We start from the raw sequence: 22,026 nt of genomic DNA on the forward strand, positions 1-22,026 counted from the left end.
CCTGCGTTGTCTTGGCTGTGTGCTTAGGGTCGTTGTCCTGTTGGAAGGTGAACCTTCACCCCAGTCTGGTGTCCTGAGCGCTCTGGAGCTGGTTTTCATCAAGGATCTCTGTACTTTGCTCCGTTCATCTTTCCCTCGATCCTAACTAGTTTCCCAGTCCCTGCCACTGAAAAACGTTCCCACCATGCTTCAACGTAGCGATGGTGGCAGGTTTCCTCCAGACGTGACGCTTGGCATTTAGGCCAAAGAGATCAATCATGGTTTCATCAGACCAGAGAATCTTGTTTCTCAGGGTCTGAGAGTCCTTTAGGTGCCTTTTGGCAAACTCCAAGCAGGCTGTCATGTGCCTTTTTACTGAGGAGTGGCTTCCGTCTGGCCACTCTGCCATAAAGGCCTGATTGGTGGAGTGCTGTAGAGATGGTTGTTCTTCTGGAAGGTTCTCCCATCTCCACAGAGGAACTCTGGAGCACTGTCAGTGTGAGCTTCGGGTTCTTGGTCACCTCCTTGACCAAGCCTCTTCTCCCCCGATTTCTCAGTTTGGCCAGGCGGCCAGCTCTAGGTTGAGTCTTTGGGGTTCCAAACTTCTTCCATTTAAGAATGATTGAGGCCACTGTTCTTGGGGACCTTCAATGCTGCAGAAATGTTTTGGTATCCTTCCCAGATCTGTGCCTCGACACAATCCTGTCTCAGAGCGCTACGAACAATTCCTTCGTAGGAATTGACCTCATAGCCTGGTTTTCGCTCTGAAATGCACTGTCAACTGTGGGACCTTATATAGGCAGGTGTGTGCCTTTCCAAATCCTGGCCAATCAATTGAATTTACCACAGGTGGACTCCAATCAAGTTGTAGAAACATCTCGAGGATGATCAATGGAAACGATGCACCTGAGCTCAATTTTGAGTCTCATAGGATATGAATACTTAAGTAAATAAGGTTTTTCAGTTTTTCGTTTTTAATACATTAGCAGAATTTTCTAAAAACCTCTTTGCTTTGTTATTATGGAGTATTGTGTGTAGATTGATGAGGAAATGTTTTATTTAATCCATTTTAGAAAAGTCTACATAACAAAATGTGGAAAATGTTAAGGGGTCTGAGTACTTTCCAAATGCACTGTATACACTCACACACTACACTGACACTGACACTCACACAAACCCACACACATTCACATGCTCTAAATACACACTCAACACACACGAATAATGATACCGCACGCACACTTTCACATTCATCATAAGCTGCTGCTAGTCTGTTCTTTATTCTTACTCTTATTATTATCTATCCTGATGCCTCGTCACTTTACCCTGCCTTCATGTACATATCTAGCTCAAATACATAGTACCCCTGCACATTGATCTGGTACTCCCTATATATACCTCCATTCTTGTGTATTTTATTCCTCTTGTGTTAATTATTATTATTATTAATTTGGCGTAGTTGGGGAAGGCTCATAAGCAAGTATTTTACGGTAAAGTCTACACCCGTTGTATTCGGCGCATGTGATATTTGATTTTACATTATCATTCCATATAACCTGCTGTCATTCTAACAACAGTAGAGGCATATTAGAGTAAAACGCTTTTAGTGCTCTCAGCAGGTCCAGCAAATGTTTCCTCTCTTTTATTTTCGTTTTAATTTATTTTTTGACTTATGTCCTTTTGTAGTCAGAGTTCAATCAATATATATATATAATTTTTTTATCTTCCTCATTGACAATAATATTTTAGCTAATGATCTCTACCACTCTGAAGCATGGCAATTGTTCATGTGTATCGACATGCTACTGTTGCTCTACAGGAAGTCAGGCCATTATAAATGGTTCCAAACGAGAGCAGCATTGCATATTTGTAGCTCACACTTCTGCAGGCATGCCCAAGTGACAAGAGAAAACCCACACAGAGAACAAGAGTAACGCAGCTACACACACACACACACACACACACACACACTCACACACACACACACACACACACACACTACAAAGAATGTCAAAGAGACAATGGTGACACTAAGTCTCTCCCCCCCACCCCTCTCTCTCTCATACACTCACACCTTCAGAGACTGACACCCAACAGGAAATAAAACCAGAGAAAATGTAAATGAGCTTCACTGAAAATCATAGATCATTTAGTTCAGGCAACAGAGTGAAAAAAGAGACGAGAGAGGGAGGGGGGTCTAACTGGTGAGTGAAGAAGGAAGGTGAGAGAGAGTGGTGTTTGTGCGCCTGCAGCAGGAACAGTAGTCAGTGGAGGGAGTTTGCGTATGTGTGTGTGAGTTTGCGCCATGCCCCAGGAGTAATGGACTCCCAGAACCGGGCTGCACTGGACATCTCCACCCGGAACCCCCAGGAGGACTTTGAGATTCTGCTCCGGGTCGGTGGAGGAACCTATGGCGAGGTTTACAAGGTCAGAGATAAAAACAACTCACAACCAGGACATTGGTTTTACACAGTTTTATGTTACCTTGTCCTTGCTTTTCACTTTTTTTGTGATGTTTCTCATGGTGGCCTGTGTTTCGAATGTCAATGGTCTGATTTACAATAAAATATTCAATTTGAAGATTTTATTTGTGGCTGCAAGCTATGGTTTGATTACATGCAAGCCTAAATCATGTCACAAGTAAATTAACCTTGTTGGATTAGTTTATTCACATTCTCAGGAAGTTTAGACTTCAGTTTTTTGTAATTCCTGTTTCAAAAAAGGAAGTGGGTTTTTGAAAAAGCATGTATGATCAGATATTTTAGATTTTTTTCATACACAGGTTTCATTTCTCTTCATCTTTCACTTTTGGTTAGTGAATATGGCCCTTTGTATTACCTGAAAGTGTATTATCTCAATTCTGTGGAATATGTTTCCCCAAGTAGTGAAGGATTGGCTCATAGCTCACTAGGGAATAAAGTTTGATCTATGTTGTCTTTCTTACCATGAGGTCAGTTGTGTTTACCCCTCACAGCTCAACCCCAGTCAGTTACACTGTGACTTTGTATGTAGCAGTTTTGTTAATGGGCAGAATGTGTTCTAAGTCAGCAACCTGTCACCTGTCAATTCACTGTCCTAAAGACACATTTATTGTGACCACATTAGGTACACAACGTGTTTACCTCAAATCAGGAAAGGGCCTAAGGATGTGACCAATAAGTGAGTTGGAACATCACATCCATTCAAACAAATACAGAAGCTCATCATTGATATGCATGGATGTTGATAGGCAATATCCAACTGTATCTTTCAGTAACACTTGTTACCTACAAGTTGCAAGGACACATTCGATCTCTGAATAAGTCATATTGTCTCCTGTCACAGAACTTTGCAGAAATGCAGTGTGTTTTGCACCTGTTTGAACACCACATGATGAGTGTGCTATTCAGCACCAGCCACGATCATTTCATTCAGTTGCTACGTATAGCATGAATTCAATGTAGAACAGACCATTTTCACTTTTATTCCATAAGGAACATTTTGTGTAAATTGTTTATCTTATGTGGAATTTATGCCCTTTCCAGAATCCTGGTACACTCTACAATGTCAATAATGGTATTGTAGAAGAATTACAAAGATTTTATAATGTCATAAATGGCCTTACTGGACAAGCTTTGGCAGAGTTTGCCAGCTGCTGTGTTCAGGAGCTTGTCCACTGTACATGTGACTGATGCAAAGTAGGGGGGATATGAAGCGCACTTCCTCTCCAGAGAGAAACGGAGGCCATCGGTAGATTCTTCACTATTTTCACAGTACTTTGCATTTATTCAACAACTTGTGTTAGCAATGTCTGCGAACAAACAGTTGAATGTGAATAAATGCACATTCAAAGCACTAAAGCCACAGGGGCTTTCACATACATACACTCACCCACAGGGGCATACACACAAGCTGACACATACAGGCACACACACACACACACACACACACACATCCACCCTAGAAGCCGGCCTATGTGTTGATTCAACAAGCAGACTGAACACTGATGGAGACCTGCAGATGCAGCACTTTGCTTACCCACAGTGTCAGAGAAACAGGCCAGCCTTGAGTGAGCATGTGTGGGAGAGGGAGAATAGGTTTGGTTAGCATGCATATGTTAGTTTTTAGTTTTTCTTGTTGTGCAACAACATGATGCTTCTCAGTAATTCAAAGAGCTGTGGGTTTTTATAGGTTGGTAATTTTGAACTCTATGTATCTACAATATCACTGTGGGTACATCTCTGTTGAACTACATTGTTATCAGGCCTTCCAACTGTCCCTAGGCCTAAACACCTCTGCTTCGGCACACTTCCATAAAAGCAAAATATTTTTTGGTACACATTGAACTAAGAATCCTTTTTTTCAACTTAAACTCCTATCCCCTATCTAGTGTAAATCCATTTGAATTCAATCATTTTTTGATAACACCCCCTTTTGATTTAAACTAAACCTTGCTTACATACAGTATTTTTCTATTGTAGAAGTGGTCAGAAAGTGACTTTTTTTGGACCTGAATGTCAAAACATTCAAGAAATAAAGGTGCTCAAAGTTGACCTATTTTGCTTTTAAATTAAATCAAATTCAACCGTTGGTATTTTCCAGTGATGAAGACATGGATGTCTCATAGTATGGTGGGGTATGCAAAATGGGTCAAATTTGAGCACCTCTATCTCCTGAATGTTTTGGAATTCAGGTCCAAAAAGTCATTTTCTGACCACTTCTTCCATGGGCAAACATTTATGGATACTTTCAAAAAGTGATTGAACTCAAATGGATTTACCCTCCTATGCAAGTAGACTTGTTACATTTGTAGGCAGGGATCCTACTGATGTGACATTCAGAAGAACTACTTACACAATTCTCAAGTTTTCGTTGTAATAGAATTTATCACACAGGCTCATAGTCATTGACTCCGCGAAGGACAGGATAAGGTTGAGTTTCAGCCAAGCTACAATACTTATAATACTGAAAACAGTGGGTTATTGTGATGTGTCTCTGCCAATAAAATGCAATGACATTTTGTGCCGGGTGCAATCTTTGACAGAAAGTGAAAATAAAGAAGTGAGAGAGTCATTGGTATTTACAGAATTTACACTTCACAAGTAATAGAGTGTGTGTGTGTGTGTGTGTGTGTGTGTGTGTGTGTGTGTGTGTGTGTGTGTGTGTGTGTGTGTGTGTGTGTGTGTGTGTGTGTGTGTGTGTGTGTGTGTGTGTGTGTGTGTGTGTGTGTGTGTGTGTTTAACTATACTTTAACTAACTAGACATTTTGTTAGTCCCCACAGGGTCAAATGCTATTTCTAAGGGGTTTAAATTTTGTGTCCCCACAAGGTTAGCTGTACAAGACTGTGTGTGTGTGGGGGGGGGTTATCACTTTAACTGGGGAAACTCTGAGTAAGAGGAAGGGAGAAATTCTTCCAAACAAAAGGTGAGAGGTGATCTACAGTTCTACTTTGTGAAGTACCACTGGGAGGAAATTAAGTTGTGATGTTCCTAAAGTTCAAACACAGTGACACTCTTAAAGGTCACCATTTACCATTTTTTCTTTTACCTTTATTTAACTAGGCAAGTCAGTTAAGAACAAATTCTTATTTTCAATGACGGCCTAGGAACAGTGGGTTAACTGCCTGTTCAGGGGCAGAACGACAGATTTGTACCTTGTCAGCTCGGGGATTCGGTTACTAGTCCAACGCTCTAACCACTAGGCTACGCTGCCGCCCCACTAATTGCACTGTCTTTCATCCAAAACATGTTCTGCATTCATCTCTTTTTAGACATTTAATTTGAGTGATCATGAGTTACTCATCATTATTGACTGGTGTGCTTCTTAAGACATTTGTCACTTCGTCCTCTGAGTGTAAGATCTTGTGAGTGTCTGCATGTGTATCTATGTGGTGTCAGTCTGTCAACAAGGTCATTGACGTCACCGTGGAAACTGCCTGGCTTCGATCACAACGTTTCCAGTGGTCTGCGAGATGAGCACTGTTTGTTTTGTGGCTTTTCTTCAGTGGCCATCTCTCTCCACTCAACCCAGCCCCCTACCAGCCAACCCCATCCTATTATCTGTCTACTTTCCACTGTGCACATTCAGGGGCTATGTTTAGTGTTGTTGTGTCAACCAACAAACAGGGTCTCTCATTGGTGTGCTCTAGTGTGTGTAGGCTTTGTGATTTGGCAATGCAGAAGTAATTAATAGAGTCTGGGCAGTCCTGGTAGGTGTTTCCTCACAGCAGACCACAGACCTTTTGAGCAGTAAACAAAACAGTGAACGCCACAGTAAAGCTACACCAACTCAACTCTCATCAGATAATGAACACACTTCTTCAATGGAAAGTAATTGTAGCATAAACTCATAGATCCAACATGATCCTAAACTGGGACATGCTTAAAACCCTGGCCATCCAACAATCTAAACTTGATGCCCTCAATCTCACGCAAATGATCAATGAACCTACCAGGTACAAACCCAAATCCGTAAACACGGGCACCCTCATAGATGTCACCCTAACCAACCTAACCTCCAAATACAACTCTGCTGTCTTCAACCAGGATCTCAGCGATCACTGCCTCATTGCCTGCGTCCGCTATGGGTCTGCGGTCAAACGACCACCCCTCATCACTGTCAAACACTCCCTGAAACACTTCAGCGAGCAGGCCTTTCTAATCGACCTAGCCCAGGTATCCTGGAAGGATATTGACCTCATCGCGTCAGTAGAGGATGCCTGGTTATACTTTAAAAGTGCTTACCTCACCATCTTAAATAAGCATGCCCCTTTCAAAAAATGTAGAACCAGGAACAGATATAGCCCTTGGTTCACTCCAAACCTGACTGCCCTTTGACCAGCACAAAAACATCATGTGGCGTTCTGCATTAGCATTGAATAGCCCCTGCGATATGCAACTTTTCAGGGAAGTTAGGAACCAATATACACAGGCAGTCAGGAAAGCAAAGGCTAGCTTTTTCAAACAGAAATTTGCATCCTGTAGCTCTAACTCCAAAAAGTTTTGGGACACTGTAAAGTCCATGGAGAATAATAGCACCTACTCCCAGCTGCCCACTGCACTGAGGCTAGGAAACACTGTCACCACCGATAAATCTACGATAATTGAGAATTTCCATAAGCATTTTTCTACGGCTGGCCATGCTTTCCACCTGGCTACCCCTACCCCGGTCAACAGCCCTGTACCCCCCCCACAGCAACTTGCCCAAGCCTCCCCCATTTCTCCTTCACCCAAATCCAGATAGCTGATGTTCTGAAAAGCTGCAAAATCTGGACCCCTACAAATCAGCTGGGCTAGACAATCTGGACCCTCTCTTTCTAAAATTATCACATGAAATTGTTGCAACCCCTATTACTAGCCTGTTTAACCTCTCTTTCGTATCGTCTGAGATCCCCAAAGATTGGAAAGCTGCCGTGGTCATCCCCCTCTTCAAAGGGGGAGACACTCTACACCCAAACTGCTACAGACCTATATCTATCCTACCCTACCTTTCTAAGGTCTTTGAAAGCCAAGTTAACAAACAGATCACCGACCATTTCGAATCCCACCGTACCTTCTCCGCTATGCAATCTGGTTTCCGAGCTGGTCATGGGTGCACCTCAGCCACGCTCAAGTCCTAAACGATATCATAACTGCCGTCGATAAGAGACAATACTGTGCAGCTGTATTCATCAACCTGGCCAAGGCTTTCGACTCTGTCAATCACCACATTCTTATCGGCAGACTCAACAGCCTTGGTTTCTCAAATGACTGCCTCGCCTGGTTCACCAACTACTTCTCAGAAGAGTTCAGTGTGTCAAATCGGAGGGCCTGTTGTCCAGACCTCTGGCAGTCTCTATGGGGGTGCCACAGGCTTCAATTCTCGGGCCGACTCAATGATGTCGCTCTTGCTGCTGGTGATTCTCTGTTCCACCTCTACACAGACGACACCATTCTGTATACTTCTGGCTCTTCTTTGGACACTGTGTTAACTAACCTCCAGATGAGCTTCAATGCCATACAACCTTCCTTCCGTGGCCTCCAACTGCTCTTAAATGCAAGTAAAACTAAATGCATGCTCTTCAACCAATCGCTGCCCGCACCTGCCCGCCCATCCAGCATCACTGCTCTGGATGGTTCTGACTTAGAATATGTGGACAACTACAAATACCTAGGTGTCTGGTTAGACTGTAAACTCTCCATCCAGACTCACATTAAGCATCTCCAATCCAAAATTAAATCTATAATCGGCTTTCTATTTCGCAACAAAGCATCCTTCACTCATGCTGCCAAACATACCCTCGTAAAACTGACTATCCTGCCGATCCTCGACTTCGGCGATGTCATTTACAAAATAGCCTCCAACACTCTACTCAGCAAATTGAATGCAGTCTATCACAGTGCCATCCGTTTTGTCACCAAAGCCCCAAATACTACCCACCACTGTGACCTGTATGCTCTCGTTGGCTGGCCCTCGCTTCATATCCATCGCCAAACCCACTGGCTCCAGGTCATCTATAAGTCTTTGTTAGGTAAAGCCCCGCCTTATCTCAGCTCACTGGTCACCATAGAAGCACCTACCTGTAGCACGCGCTCCAGCAGGTATATTTCACTGGTCACCCCCAAAGCCAATTCCTACTTTGGCCGCCTTTCCTTCCAGTTCTCTGCTGTCATTGACTGGAACGAATTGCAAAAATCACTGAAGCTGGAAGATTTAAATCTCCCTCACTAACTTTAAGCACCAGCTGTCAGAGCAGCTCACAGATCACTGCACCTTTGCATAGCCCATCTGTATATAGCCCATCCAACTACCTCATCCCCATACTGTTATTTATTTATTTTTATAATTTCTTTGCTCCTTTGCACCCCAGTATCTCTACTACTCTACATTCATATTCTGCACATCTATCACTCCAGTGTTTAAATTGTAATTATTGCGCCACTATGGCCTATTTATTGCCTTACCTCTCTTATCTTACCTTATTTGTGTAACGGATGTGAAATGGCTAGTTAGTTAGCGGGTACGCGCTAACAACGTTTCAATCAGTTACGTCACTTGCTTTGAAACCTAGAAGTAGTGTTACCCCTTGCCCTGCAAGGGCCGCGGCCTTTGTGGAGCGATGGGTAACGATGCTTCGTGGGCGACCGTTGTTGATGTGTGCAGAGGGACCCTGGTTCGCGCCCGGGTCGGGGCGAGGGGACGTACTAAAGTTATACTGTTACATTTGCACACACTGTTTGTAGACTTTTTCTATTGTGTTATTGACTGTATGTTTCTTTATTCCATGTGTAACTCTGTGTTGTTTGTGTCGTACTGCTTTGCTTTATCTTGGCCAGGTCACAGTTGTAAATGAGAACTTGTTCTCAGCTAGCCTACCTGGTTAAATAAAGGTGAAATAAAATAATCTGTCCTGAGGTCAGTGAATCAGGTTATACTCCCCCGTCCATAACAAGCCCACTGACTGATGCAGCTGTCTTTTACTCAGGCTCGGAACAAGCAGAACGGGGAGCTGGCAGCCATCAAGGTCATCAAGATGGAGCCAGGTAAAGAAGTCCCCTCTGTTACTACAGATACTATAGACCACACATCAATGATATATATATACACTAGATGAGTGATAGGGGGTGCTTTATTGAAGCCACCGTGCCTCCATCTTGGCACTCCCACACCATTGTAATAATATATTTTGGAAGATATAGAAATGCATTTATTAATGTCTACATTTAAAAAAAATAAAAAACGAGCTGGCACACACCCAAAGAAATTATTCTATGTAGAGGTGCTGACTAACGGCGAATAAACTATAAGCTATAAAAATAAGGAGTTGCACACACTATATATAAACTCCCAGTAATTTACTGGGTAAATCACCAACGTTACCCTTCTTCAGGGTAATGTCATGAACCAGGTTATGTAGACAACCAGTGCAATTAGTGCAACCAATGACAATAGTGAGGGGTGTGTCATAATTATTAAGTTCATTAGAATGAATTGATTGAAACTGTTAAAAAACAATAGTTTATGGCATATTAAATATATTAGGCTATTGTTATCATATGGAAACAACTAAATATTGTACATACTATTAGCATCAACATATATTATTGATTAATTCAATTTCACATATATATTTTATTGTTTCCTATTTCATTTAATTTGTTGTTACATGTAATCTTTTGCTTAAACTATAATGCACAATAAGCATCATCAACAGGGGGAACATATTGGGTGTACAACAAAAAATACTTAAATGCTATTTTGTCCTTGAAACAGTTCATTGAAGTATTGTAGAATTCCATCCATTCCTATGGAGGACTGCTCCTACTGGGGCGTGCCAATATGGCCGACATGGTGGCTTCAAAGCCTCTCAATGGCCAATACATAGCATCAGCAATCCAGGGTTTATATACTGTACATCATTGGTTCAAATACTATTTGATATCTTTCAAATACTTGGAGCGTTTACTTTAACCTGTCTGGAGTGCCAGGTGGGCGGGGTTTGGTCATTCTAGATATTTATATTGGTTCCATTACAACAGGCAAGCTCAATTGAGCACACATATAGTATTTGAAATGATTTCAAGTAGTATTTCAACCCAGGTCTTAAAGAAACAAACCTTTCAATCCACATTGGTATCATATTTCTGCAGTAATGCCGGTGTCAAATGTTACCGTTCCACAAAAGTAGTTGGTAACAAACCAAGATGATGTTGTGGTGCTATATTGTGACATCATCAGGCATCCATATGCACTGCAGTGTGGTACATGGTATAAAATTATATTACCTTTTCCCACACAGAGGAGGACTTCTCAGTAATCCAGCAGGAGATCATCATAGTGAAGAGCTGCAAGCACCGCAACATTGTGGCCTACTATGGCAGCTATATACAGTGAGTGGGCACTGAGCAGGCCCTGACACACACAGCCACACATCATACACTAGTTGGAATCGGATGATACAGACTAACTGGAAATATTATCAGTTGTGATCATGATAAAGTTACTGGGAGTATAACCCTTTAATATGACAGATGTTTGTGTGTGTGTGTGTGTGTGTGTGTGTGTGTGTGTGTGTGTGTGTGTGTGTGTGTGTGTTTCCAGGGCAAACAAGCTGTCGATCTGCATGGAGTTCTGTGGAGGAGGCTCTCTTCAGGACGTTTACCATGGTGTGTGTGTGTGTGTGTGTGTGTGTGTGTGTGTGTGTGTGTGTGTGTGTGTGTGTGTGTGTGTGTGTGTGTGTGTGTGTGTGTGTGTGTGTGTGTGTGTGTGTGCCAGCTTTGGTTGATTTATGATTTATCTCTTCAACTGAGAAAACTCTGAGGAGGAAGGTGAACATATCAGACAAACAAAAAGCGAGAGGTGATCTACAGTATGTGTGAATGAGAGAGAAATAATGGGTTTGATCAGGCTTTGAATACAGATCAGTTTCACAACCAACCGGGTTTACTTTGTGACGTACATCTGGCAGGAAGTCATGTCATGTTATGATGTGCCCAAAGTTCAAACACAGGGACACTCTTAAAGGTCAACTACACAACTACACTATATAGCACAAAAAGGTGCTATCTAGAACCTAAAAAGGTTATTTGGCTGTCCCTATATGAGAACCCTTTGAAGAACCCTTTTTAGTTCCAGGTAGAACTCTTTTGGGTTCCATATAAAACCCTTTCCATAGAGAATTTTACGTGGAACCCAAAATAGTTCTACCTGGAACCAAAAAGGGTTATCCTATGGGGACCGCCGAAGAACCCTTCTGGAACCCTTTTTTTCTAAGAGTGTATCACAATTACAATGCAAAACCCCTCTGCCCAAAACATATTTTGCATTCGCCTATTTTTATAGATTTGAGTGAGTTACTCATCATTATCGACTGCTGTACTTCTTAAGACATTTTATCACTTCGTGCCCTAGAGAATGTGTGTTGAATACAGGTGTGAGTGTGAGAGTATGTGTGTGGGTGAACTGGAGCAGATTACGATCTACAACTGTAACAGAGTGTCCCACTTCACCACCTCTTTTCTCCCTATAGTGACCGGGCCTCTCTCTGAGCTTCAGATTGCATTTATCTGCAGGGAGATGTTTCAGGTAAGACCACTCATATCACATGTTACAATATAGAGTGTATAATATGTCACTTGGTTGTTATAGATAATAGTTGCTTTGATATCAACATGTAACAGTGTACTAACTGTCTACCTGCAGGGTCTGGATTACTTACATGGCCAGAAGAAGATTCACAGAGACATAAAGGTGAGATGACCAGGGTTGACTCCTTAATCTGCTGGGATGAGTTATGCCTCTATAACGGTTATGAATGGCCCATAGGGGCAGGAGCCTATCTCCTGTTTCAGTAGCATGAGTCAACTTGATGTACTAGTACACCTCCTAGACAGGACGCTAGTCTGTCGCTAAGGGCCGTTCTGGCTCAGACAAGGCTTGCTTTAAGTTAGGATGCAATGTTTGTTGTGTTTTCATGCTGTCCAGACAGAATATACTGAACACATTGCTCTGTCGTGATCGCTTGTGTCTCATCTTCCTGTTGTCCAGGGGGCCAACATCCTCCTGAATGACCAAGGAGAGGTGAAGCTAGGTGTGTGACTGTGAAGCCCTAAAACACTCAACAGGCGGTAAATCATAACACTTGAATCATAGATTTTTGTCCTCACATATTAAATAAGTGACATATTTATTGTCTGGCTGTTTAGCGGACTTTGGGATTTCGGCACAGATCACGGCTACTTTGGCACGGCGGATGTCCTTCATCGGGACTCCTTACTGGTGAGGTTGAAGGTCAAATGAGTCCCCTCCCTGTGGCTCTTCTTGAGGTTGTATCTGATGTCAGATGGTCTTGATGTTGATGGTAGCGGTTGCGGTTGCCCGTGTCTTCCAGGATGGCGCCAGAGGTGGCTGCCGTGGAGATAAAGGGGGGTTACAATGAGCTGTGTGACGTGTGGTCTGTGGGAATCACTGCCATCGAGCTGGCTGAGCTGCAGCCTCCCCTATTCGATGTGCACCCACTACGGTAATCACAAACACACTCAAATCATTCCTTTAACACACACACACAACATTCTTTCTTACATTCACACTCCCCGCAGAAAGAATCGAGACTTTCCTCCTTCCACACCCCCTCATGTTCCAGTTGGATGTACATTCATGCATGCGGTTAACCAATTACGCACATGCCTACCCCCACTTTCTATTTCACATTTATTTATTCAGGTAAGTCAATTAAGAACTAATTATTATTTACAATACTGACCTGTGACGACAGACAGACAGACAGACAGACAGACAGACAGACAGACAGACAGACAGACAGACAGACAGACAGACCTCCCTCCCTCCCTCCCTCCCTCCCTTCTCATATGAAAATCTTGTCTTTTCTCAGGGTGCTGTTCCTCATGTCCAAAAGTGGCTACCAGCCTCCTAAACTAAAGGAAAAGTCCAAATGGTATGCAGTAAGACCATTAATATCCACTTGAGCTGTGGAAATTATACCTGTATTCCTTAATTAATTAATTAATTCAGTCAATTAATCTACGGTCTGTAATATGCAGTTGGTTAAAACAACAGTATTTTCTTCCACCACTTTCATGTTAGGTCCTCGATTTTCTATAACTTTGTCAAGACTATGCTGATCAGGAACACTAAGAAGAGACCCAGTGCCTCAAAGATGCTGACAGTGAGTAAACCTCAAGAAACACAGAGAATGTCTCTCTTCTCTGCTAGATCTCACTCACCCACCTCTCCTCGTTCTCCTTGCCTCACCTTTCCTAAAAATGCACTAGCTAAAATAGTGCAAAATCTCAAGAGTCGAGCAGAGTAGTCTGTCTGACCTGTACAACAGTGGTGAGGAAGGCAGAATTCATCCTGTCTGACTGACCCACCCCCTACACCATGAGTTCCAGGTCCTACCCTCTGGCTCCCAGTGTAGATTCCCCACTGTTAAGTCTAACAGGTACAAGCACTCCTTCACCCCTATGGCCATTTACCTTTTCAATACATGGAAGAGAAGGAGGTAGGCTAGGGATGATGATTTTGAGGATGACGACGGTAATATGTTGTTGATGATGGTGGTGTTGACGTTGATGATGTTTTTTTCGTTTTTGTCAGCACATTGTTGATATGTTGTTGATGAGATGATCTAAGAACGCACTGAGCACTTTACTTATTAGGCAACTTTGGCTTGCTATATTTTTGTGCTGCTGCTAACGTCGATCACTAGTAGGCCTACTGTGTACACTGAGTATACCAAACATTAAGAACACCTTCCTAATATTGAGTTGCACCCCCTTTTGCCCTCAGAACAGCCTCAATTCTCCGGGACATGAACTCTACAAGGTGTCGAAAGTGTTCCACAGGGATACTGGCCCATGTTGGCTCCAATGCTTCCCACAGTTGTGTCAAGTTGGCTGGATCTCCTTTGGGTGGTGGACCATTCATGATACACACGGGAAACTGTTGAGCGTGGAAAACCCAGCAGCGTTGCAGTTCTTGATACAAACCAGTGCACCTGGCACCCACTACCATATCCAGATCAAAGGCTTGAGCTCCTCTATCCATATCTTGTAGTCCCTGTAATCCTTTTTCACTTCCTAATTTCTGTCTCTCTCTGTCTCTGTCTCTGTCTCTCTCTGTCCTGCAGCACCTGTTTCTGACCCAGCCGTGTCTGAGACAGAATCTGATCTTGGATCTGCTGGAGAAGCTGCGTCACCCTGAGAAACTGAAGCCCTGCCTGCCGTCTGAGGAGGAGGACGTGGAGGTCAGAGCATCATTTAGCAGACGCTCTTATCCAGAGCGACTTACAAATTGGAAAGTTCATACATATTCATCCTGGTCCCCCCGTGGGAATTGAACCCACAACCCTGGCGTTGTAAGCGCCATGCTCTACCAACTGAGCCACACGGGACCACGGGACCAGCATCACACACTTGCCTTCCACAATCAAACACACACCACATAATACACACACCATAAAATCATATGTTAATAAACCTTGAATATACAATAAATATGAATAATACACATGATCACGCATTGTAAAAGATATGTAAAATGTAAATGCAGTACTCATGGCTATATGGTGATATCTCCTATAGGTTGTGGTACCCGGCTCCTTGAGAAGGATTCACTCCATTAACAGACACAACCAGGCAGAGAGAACCAACTCTGACATCAGCTGTGAGATATATTCAGTTTGTTTTGTTTTCTTTGTGAACCTGTCCAGGAAATGTTATCGGTTGTATACATGTGCAACTAATCATTGGATTGGTGTGTGTGTTATAGTGGAGCAGCTCTACACCAAGAGACCAGTAAAGTCAGCCCCACCAGAAGCAATGGTAAGTGTGTGTGTGTGTGTGTAAGCGTGTGTGTATGAGTGTGTCCATGTGCGTACCTATGGTGGTATCCATGCCTGTGTACCACTGTGCTTCCCAGTACAAACGTAGGCCTGCATATCTTATTGATCAGAGTCGTCTGTCATTGTCTTTCTGTGCTTCAGGTACGACCTACAGTACAGTGTTCCACACTGGGATCCACTGGCAGCGACAAGAGTCTAATCAGGTAAGTGGATTACTGCTTAGCAAGCCAATCACACACTGACTGACGGCTCCATCATCTCCAAGTCTTACAGGATAAATGATCCAATGAGTAATGAGGAGACCACTGTTGACTACCGATCTTAACTGGCTCTGTGTTGATCTCTTTCCCGTAGGGACCAATGCCTGGACTCGGATGATGACTACGATGACGTGGACATGTAATCATAACGCACACTTGATTATTCATTCATCAGTTTGACATTTCTTCAGTTGTACGTTTGTCTGATTTGTTTGACAAGCCCCTCATCCTTCTTTCTACACTCTCTCCACAGTCCCACCATCTGCACCAGGAGGTAAGCAATCCTACTGAGACATATACGTACTTCACCCATTCACTCTGATCTATATTTCTGGGGCCATATTCATAAGGCGTCCCAGAGTAGGAGTGCTGATTGATCGGCACCCCCTCTCTTATCTATTATGGTAAAACTCATCCTAGATTAGCACTCCTACTCTGATACACTTTGTGAATACAGGTCCGGATGTACACTCTTAGAAAGAAGAATTCCAAAAGGGTTTTCCTATGATGAAGAAGCCTTTTATTTCTCGAATGGGATGGAGTCGATGGACTGCTCTCAACATCATTGTCTTTACCATGCTTGTAGCATAGACAGGTTGATTGTCTAGTAACAGAACTGAAGCGTGCGTAACTATGGGACATGCTGAATGCACCGAGCTGTCTGTTTAAACTACTAGCACACAGCTCAGACACCCATGCGTACCCCACGAGACATGCCACCAGAGGTCTCTTCACAGTCCCCAAGTCAAGAAAGGACTATGGGAGGTGCACAGTACTACATAGAACCATGACTACATGGAACTCTATTCCACATCAGGTAACTGATGCAAGCAGTGGAATCAGATTTAAAAAACAGATAAAAATACACCTTATGGAACAGCGAGGACTGTGAAGACACACACACACACACACACACACACACACACACAGGTCCAGACACACATACACATTATAAGACACGCACTCTACACACACGTACAGATGGATGTTGTATTGTAAATATGTGATAGTGGAGTAGTGGCTACATTTATTGGGTAAAGTGTTATGAAATGCAATATTTTAAATTGTATATAACTGCCTTAATGTTGCTGGACCCCAGGTAGAGTAGCTGTTGCCTTGGCAGCAGCTAATGAGGATCCTTAAATACAGATGGGACAAAATAGACGGGGTTGGCTTAGACTGTTGACAACATGTAAACTATATTTTGTCTCCAAATGTTTATTGAAAACATAAATACATTTGCACAATGAGCACTTGTTGTCTCTCAAATACATCGTTACAGTTGTTGGTAGCTAGCTAGCAAATTTTTGGCCATATTAGCATAGACATGTCATCAGTCAAAACACCTCAAAACAAGACATGGTATCAATAACAAGATACAACGAGCTGAAACGAGACACCTACGATTCCCCAAATGGCAGCCTCTTGTTATTGTTGCAAACTATCTGACCATTCAGAATGATAACAACACCCACCTCCCGGCCACATCGATGCACACATCATTTTTTGTGACGTTGTCAGCCAACCCGTCTATATAACAGAGCTTTATGGGAAATTCAATTCAAAGATCTGGCTAAAAACAACAATCTGAAACACTGAACTATTTCTGTTTCTCCCTGAACAGCGAAACAATCCCACTAGATGACACCCCACCCCCACTCCCTCCTAAGGTATACAAAAACTACATTTTTCTAAACTACAGTATGTCAATTTGTTACCTCTACAAATCCCATGTGTCTATAAATATGGTGTTGACATACAGCATACAGTTGATAAAGGCCACATTTCCAGTGCCTGACCTTATGTATGCCCACGCAGCCCAAAGTTTATACCAGTTCAGAGGAGTTTGTGACAGGGGCGGACGAACGTGGCCGGATACTGCGCACCCTCTACGCCCCCTCGCCGCTTCTGCGGACATCTAGTGGCACCCACACACGCCCTGTCCCTCGTCCACGGTCCCAGCGAAACGTCAACTCCGGTGAGTGTCAACTCCACTCTTATCCCTATTTGTTACCTACAGTTACAGATATAGGATCTTCATTTGATCACCCTGTTGTCCCTTCTGAATTGCGTACCATGTACAGTGAATGACCTTTGACCTGTGACATTTACCCTGAAGCACATCTTCTCCATGCTCTCTGATGTACAGTAACAACATGATTGTGTCCCCTGTAGACCCTGTTTCCTTCCCATTACACATAACAGACAGATCAGCGGGCCTCCAACCGCCTGAGCTGCCCCCCAAGAAAGACAGGGGAAGGAGACAGCCCCCCCAGGTATGGATGGGACCAGGAATTAAAACAGCATTTCATTTTTCCTTCTGAGAGGTGGACCAGGAAAACGCATCACTTGTTGGCTCGCAGAAATGTGGATGAACTGATTCCAAAATTAATGTTTAGAATATGTGTCTGTTTTCTATCTCAGGGTCCAGTTGAATGTCCCAGCCCTGTGCTGAAGAAACCACCAGTAAGTTTGTCCACCAATCTCACGAGTACGCCAATCTACAGTTTACGACAGTTACTGTAACTGTGTATCGATGCACTGAGTCTTGTGCACACCTTTATCTGGAACACTACACACACTATGAACAATGAGAGTGACTCCTGGGCCCGTTCATAAAGCGACTCACAGTATGAGTACTGATCTAGGATCAGTTTAGTTTTTTTTCGATCATAATGAATCAGATTATATAGACATGAGGGAAATGATCCTAGATCAGCACTCCTACACTGAGATGGTTTATGAATATGGGTCCTGTTCTCCACCTCGTGTCTAGGTGTACTTTAAGAAAGTATTCCATGGCTGTCCATTGAAAGTGAATAGTTCAACGATGTGGGACCATCCGACAACCAAAGACCACCACCTGATTCTGGGAGCAGACGAGGGGATCTACACCCTCAACCTGAACAGCTCAGAGGCCACCATGGAGCTGGTGAGAATCTGCTCTAATGTCTTTCTATGTCTGCAGCGAGGCTAGATCTGGTCGCATTGCCTGATGACAATAGCGAGTTGAACGCGTTCCAAAGCCCTGGACCAGAGCTATAGTCAGGCTGAATTTATGGTCTTTGAGATTAAGCTCATGCTACAGTATGACAGCACAATTCAGTAAGATGGATGTTATAGGTACAGTATTGCATTTGCTTTCATATTGCTTGTAATCTCTATTTCACTCTACATGTGCCTCACTCATCCGCTGTTCTCTTGCCCCTCTCCTGCAGCTCTATCCAGGAAAGTGCAGCTGGGTTTACACCATTAGTAATGTCCTCATGTCAATATCAGGTGAGATTCAGCAAGCCATAGTCATTCTACAATACTAACATCTGTAAAATAAATTGATAAAATAAACTGAAATCATCTCTGTGTGTGTGTGTGTGTGTGTGTGTGTGTGTGTGTGTGTGTGTGTGTGTGTGTGTGTGTGTGTGTGTGTGTGTGTGTGTGTGTGTGTGTGTGTGTGTGTGTGTGTGTGTGTGTGTGTGTGTGTGTGTGTGTGTGTGTGTGTGTGTGTTTTCCTCCACAGGTAAGTCGTCCCAGCTCCATTCTCACTTACTGAAGGAGTTGTATGAGCAGGCCCGAAAGGAGCAGCGAATGGTGGCCTTGCCAACCCACAGACTATTGCCTAGGTAACCCTATAATCCATTGCCATACACTAGTGCTGGGTCTTATTCATTAGTGAACACCGTAGCAAAGCCTTTCCCAACAGAAGAGCAAAACAAGCATTTCTTATTGGATATGTTCAGTAGTATTCCCTCCCCGTTTAGGCCCATTTCCTTCCGCTTTGTTCCTAGTGAATACGACCCTGGTGTTTGTTGTTGATTAGAACATTTTCTCCCCCTGTAGTTAGTATTATTCATCAACATACATTTTATTTCTTGTTTGCAGGAAGTTTGCTGTCTCATGTAAGATACCGGACACCAAAGGCTGCAAGACCTGCTCAGTGGGTGAGAAAAGAGAAGTTGAGAAGTTCTGTTAACTTGATTAAAAAAAAGGGTCCAGGCGGTTCAGTCACTGAACGTCAGTTGTAGTACGGTGCTTGTAACACGAGTGGGTTTGAAGTCAAAGTTGATTTAGATAAAAGTGTCTGCTAAATGACTGTTAAAGTACTAGAATGCTGAGGTCCTCCCCCCCCCCCCCCCCCCCCCCCCCCCCTTGCTCCCTGCAGCCAGTAATGTGCAGCGGGGCTGTGTGTTCCTGTGCTGTGCCCAGGAGACCAGTGTGGTGCTCCTGCAGTGGTACGAGCCCATGCATAAATTCATGCTCATCAAGGTGAGTACACACAGGATCCCACAGCATCCCTTCTCATCATCCTGCTGCCCACTGTCTTCCTGGGTCCTATTCAGCAGGGCACATTGTAGCAAAACAGTTAGCAAAAGATCTTATCGGATAAGTTCAGGTAGTTCTTCCCTGTTTTGCGCCGTTTCAAATAGTTTTCTCCCTACTAGACACAACCCTGTATTCACGTCTACTGTCACAGCTGACAGTCTCTGACAACTTCCCTGACTGTTTATTTGTCCCCTGCAGCACTTTGACTTCCCCCTGCCCAGTCCCCTGCGTGTGTTTGAGATGGTGGTGGCACCGCAGCAAGAGTACCCTCTAGTGTGTATCAGGGTACACAGGGGCCCCAGTCCTGAGCAGCCCATTCAACTGGACAACATGAACCTCAACTCCAACACCTCTTGGTTCACCAACACTGGCTTAGGTACTATGAACTGAATACTCAACTGAACACATCACAGGCTTGTTTCTATGAACATACAGTTCAATGAAGTAGTGAGCTTTCTTCTTAGTTTGGACCAATCTAACAGATTTGTTGTAACTGTGTGCTTGTGTTCCAGAGAGCCGGTGTCCTGGCACAGTGCAGGTGAACCAGCTGGACTGTAACACTCTGCTGGTGCTCTTTGAGAGTAAGTCATGTTGTTATCATCACCATCCTCAGGAAGAGTAGGCTAGTTACAGACCAATGACGGTGTCTCTATCAGTCTATAAGAGCAAAATGAAATGTGTAGGAAGGGCTAATGTGTGTGTGCCTCTCTGCCCTCTGAATAGATTCAGTACACATAGTGGGCCTGGAGGGGGCGCAGAGGAGCCACAGGACGCTTCAAGCTGAGACCACTTTTACTTTTGATGTGGAAGCTGTAGGTAAGAAGGGGAGGAGTAGAGGAGCATGGCCATCATGATACAATCATTGTGAGGTTTGAGGGGTGGGGGGAATATTGGGATATGGAAGGCCTAATGCACATTATCTCCCTCTGTCTGTCTGTCTGATGGCCTAATTTACATTCTCACCCTCTGTCTGTCTGGTTCAGTGTATTTTGAGAACACTCTGCTGGCCATGTGGCGTCATGGCTGGCAGAGGAGAGGAGAGGGCCCAGACGTACTGCAGGAGATCACAGACCCCAAGAAGACCTACCGTCTAGTGGGATCAGACCGGTATGTGTGCCTGTATACTTCCATGGGGTACACACTCTCACACACACAAAATCAAGTAAATATAGTTTTGATTGACTCATTAATAACTCTGCAGGATAGTTGTCATGGAGACGCGGCAGTGTGAGGACCATTCGGGGCTCTGTAACCTGTACATCCTGGAGATTGCCGAGAACTATGTCCCAGTACCTTGAGAACTCTTGCACATGGAACCGAGCTCAAAGTAGCACCCCTGCGAACACTCCAAGCAGCAGCCATGGCACTGTGTCGTCCATGCCAAACAATACTGTTTTGCTGCTGGTTTAAAGGAGCACAGCCTGAATTCATCCCTCATAATCTGTGAGCAGCTTCCACTGCCAGCCCACACAGGCAGACTGTGCCCAGACACACATGTGCATTCATTCCTCCACAAATACCTATTTATCATGTAACAGTACTATAGTACCTGCCCTCTGCTGCAACCTGGTCTCAGAGCATTTCATATTATTCTGTATGTAAATCAGAGGCAGTCCATTTAGTATGATATGTTACGTATGGTATGTATTAATTTGTGAATGTCCATCACTCATTTCGTATGATATGTTAAAAATTACAATTCCTATTTGTAGGAATTCCAATTGTTTCCAATTGTTTCGAATTTGCAAAATGTACAATATATAACAGATTTGCAAAAGTACGATATGTTACGAATTCTAGCTAGGTGGCTAACAATAGCTAGCTTTCTAACGTTAGCTAGACTAGGGGTTAGGGTTAAGTTTAAGAGTTAGGTTAAAAGGTTAGGGGAAGGGTTAGCTAAAAGAGTTAAGGTTATAGTTATTGGAGGGGTTAGCTAACATGCTAAAAGGTAGTAAATTATTGAAAAATTGATAATTAACATACTAATTTCCGTGTTTCAGGAATTACATTTACTATGTTACGTCTAGTCTATGTGACCAGGCTGCCTTTTTTTCATCCACATGCTCACAGACACACAGGGGCCTACATTTCCCATCACAATCTATTCAAATAAATGGGGAACGTTACCCAATAAAGATCTTCCAAAT

The 22,026-nt window shown here is 43.5% G+C and overlaps 1 protein-coding gene and 1 non-coding gene across 2 annotated transcripts; one reads left to right on the top strand and one right to left on the bottom strand.

Annotated features, from left to right (window-relative positions):
• Positions 1–2,142: 2,142 nt before the first annotated feature.
• Positions 2,143–22,018, top strand: LOC129822042 (mitogen-activated protein kinase kinase kinase kinase 5-like). Its single transcript, XM_055879903.1, has 31 exons — positions 2,143–2,406; positions 9,423–9,480; positions 10,737–10,827; positions 11,039–11,103; positions 11,967–12,022; positions 12,140–12,187; positions 12,485–12,527; positions 12,643–12,715; positions 12,828–12,959; positions 13,329–13,391; positions 13,541–13,622; positions 14,586–14,702; positions 15,040–15,121; positions 15,227–15,279; positions 15,441–15,502; positions 15,654–15,698; positions 15,813–15,833; positions 17,184–17,229; positions 17,378–17,537; positions 17,735–17,835; positions 17,984–18,025; positions 18,336–18,491; positions 18,778–18,838; positions 19,077–19,179; positions 19,439–19,497; positions 19,719–19,822; positions 20,078–20,255; positions 20,392–20,460; positions 20,603–20,695; positions 20,863–20,986; positions 21,081–22,018. Exons 1-31 carry the CDS (start codon positions 2,299–2,301, stop codon positions 21,175–21,177), a joined length of 2,592 nt encoding a protein of 863 aa, XP_055735878.1. The 5' UTR covers positions 2,143–2,298; the 3' UTR covers positions 21,178–22,018.
• Positions 14,775–14,851, bottom strand: trnav-uac (transfer RNA valine (anticodon UAC)). The gene has a single exon. It is a non-coding gene; the product is annotated as a tRNA-Val (tRNA).
• Positions 22,019–22,026: the final 8 nt, after the last annotated feature.

This window comes from Salvelinus fontinalis, chromosome 24, assembly GCF_029448725.1.
Source record: "Salvelinus fontinalis isolate EN_2023a chromosome 24, ASM2944872v1, whole genome shotgun sequence".
Lineage (NCBI taxonomy): Eukaryota > Metazoa > Chordata > Actinopteri > Salmoniformes > Salmonidae > Salvelinus > Salvelinus fontinalis.

Bases quoted from the DNA above. Each gene is read 5' to 3' on its own strand.
- LOC129822042 (XM_055879903.1), top strand. From the start codon at position 2,299: ATGGACTCCCAGAACCGGGCTGCACTGGACATCTCCACCCGGAACCCC. The intron at 15,122-15,226 runs GTGAGATATATT...TGTGTGTTATAG, and splicing joins AACCAACTCTGACATCAGCT to TGGAGCAGCTCTACACCAAG. The intron at 20,461-20,602 runs GTAAGTCATGTT...CCCTCTGAATAG, and splicing joins TCTGCTGGTGCTCTTTGAGA to ATTCAGTACACATAGTGGGC.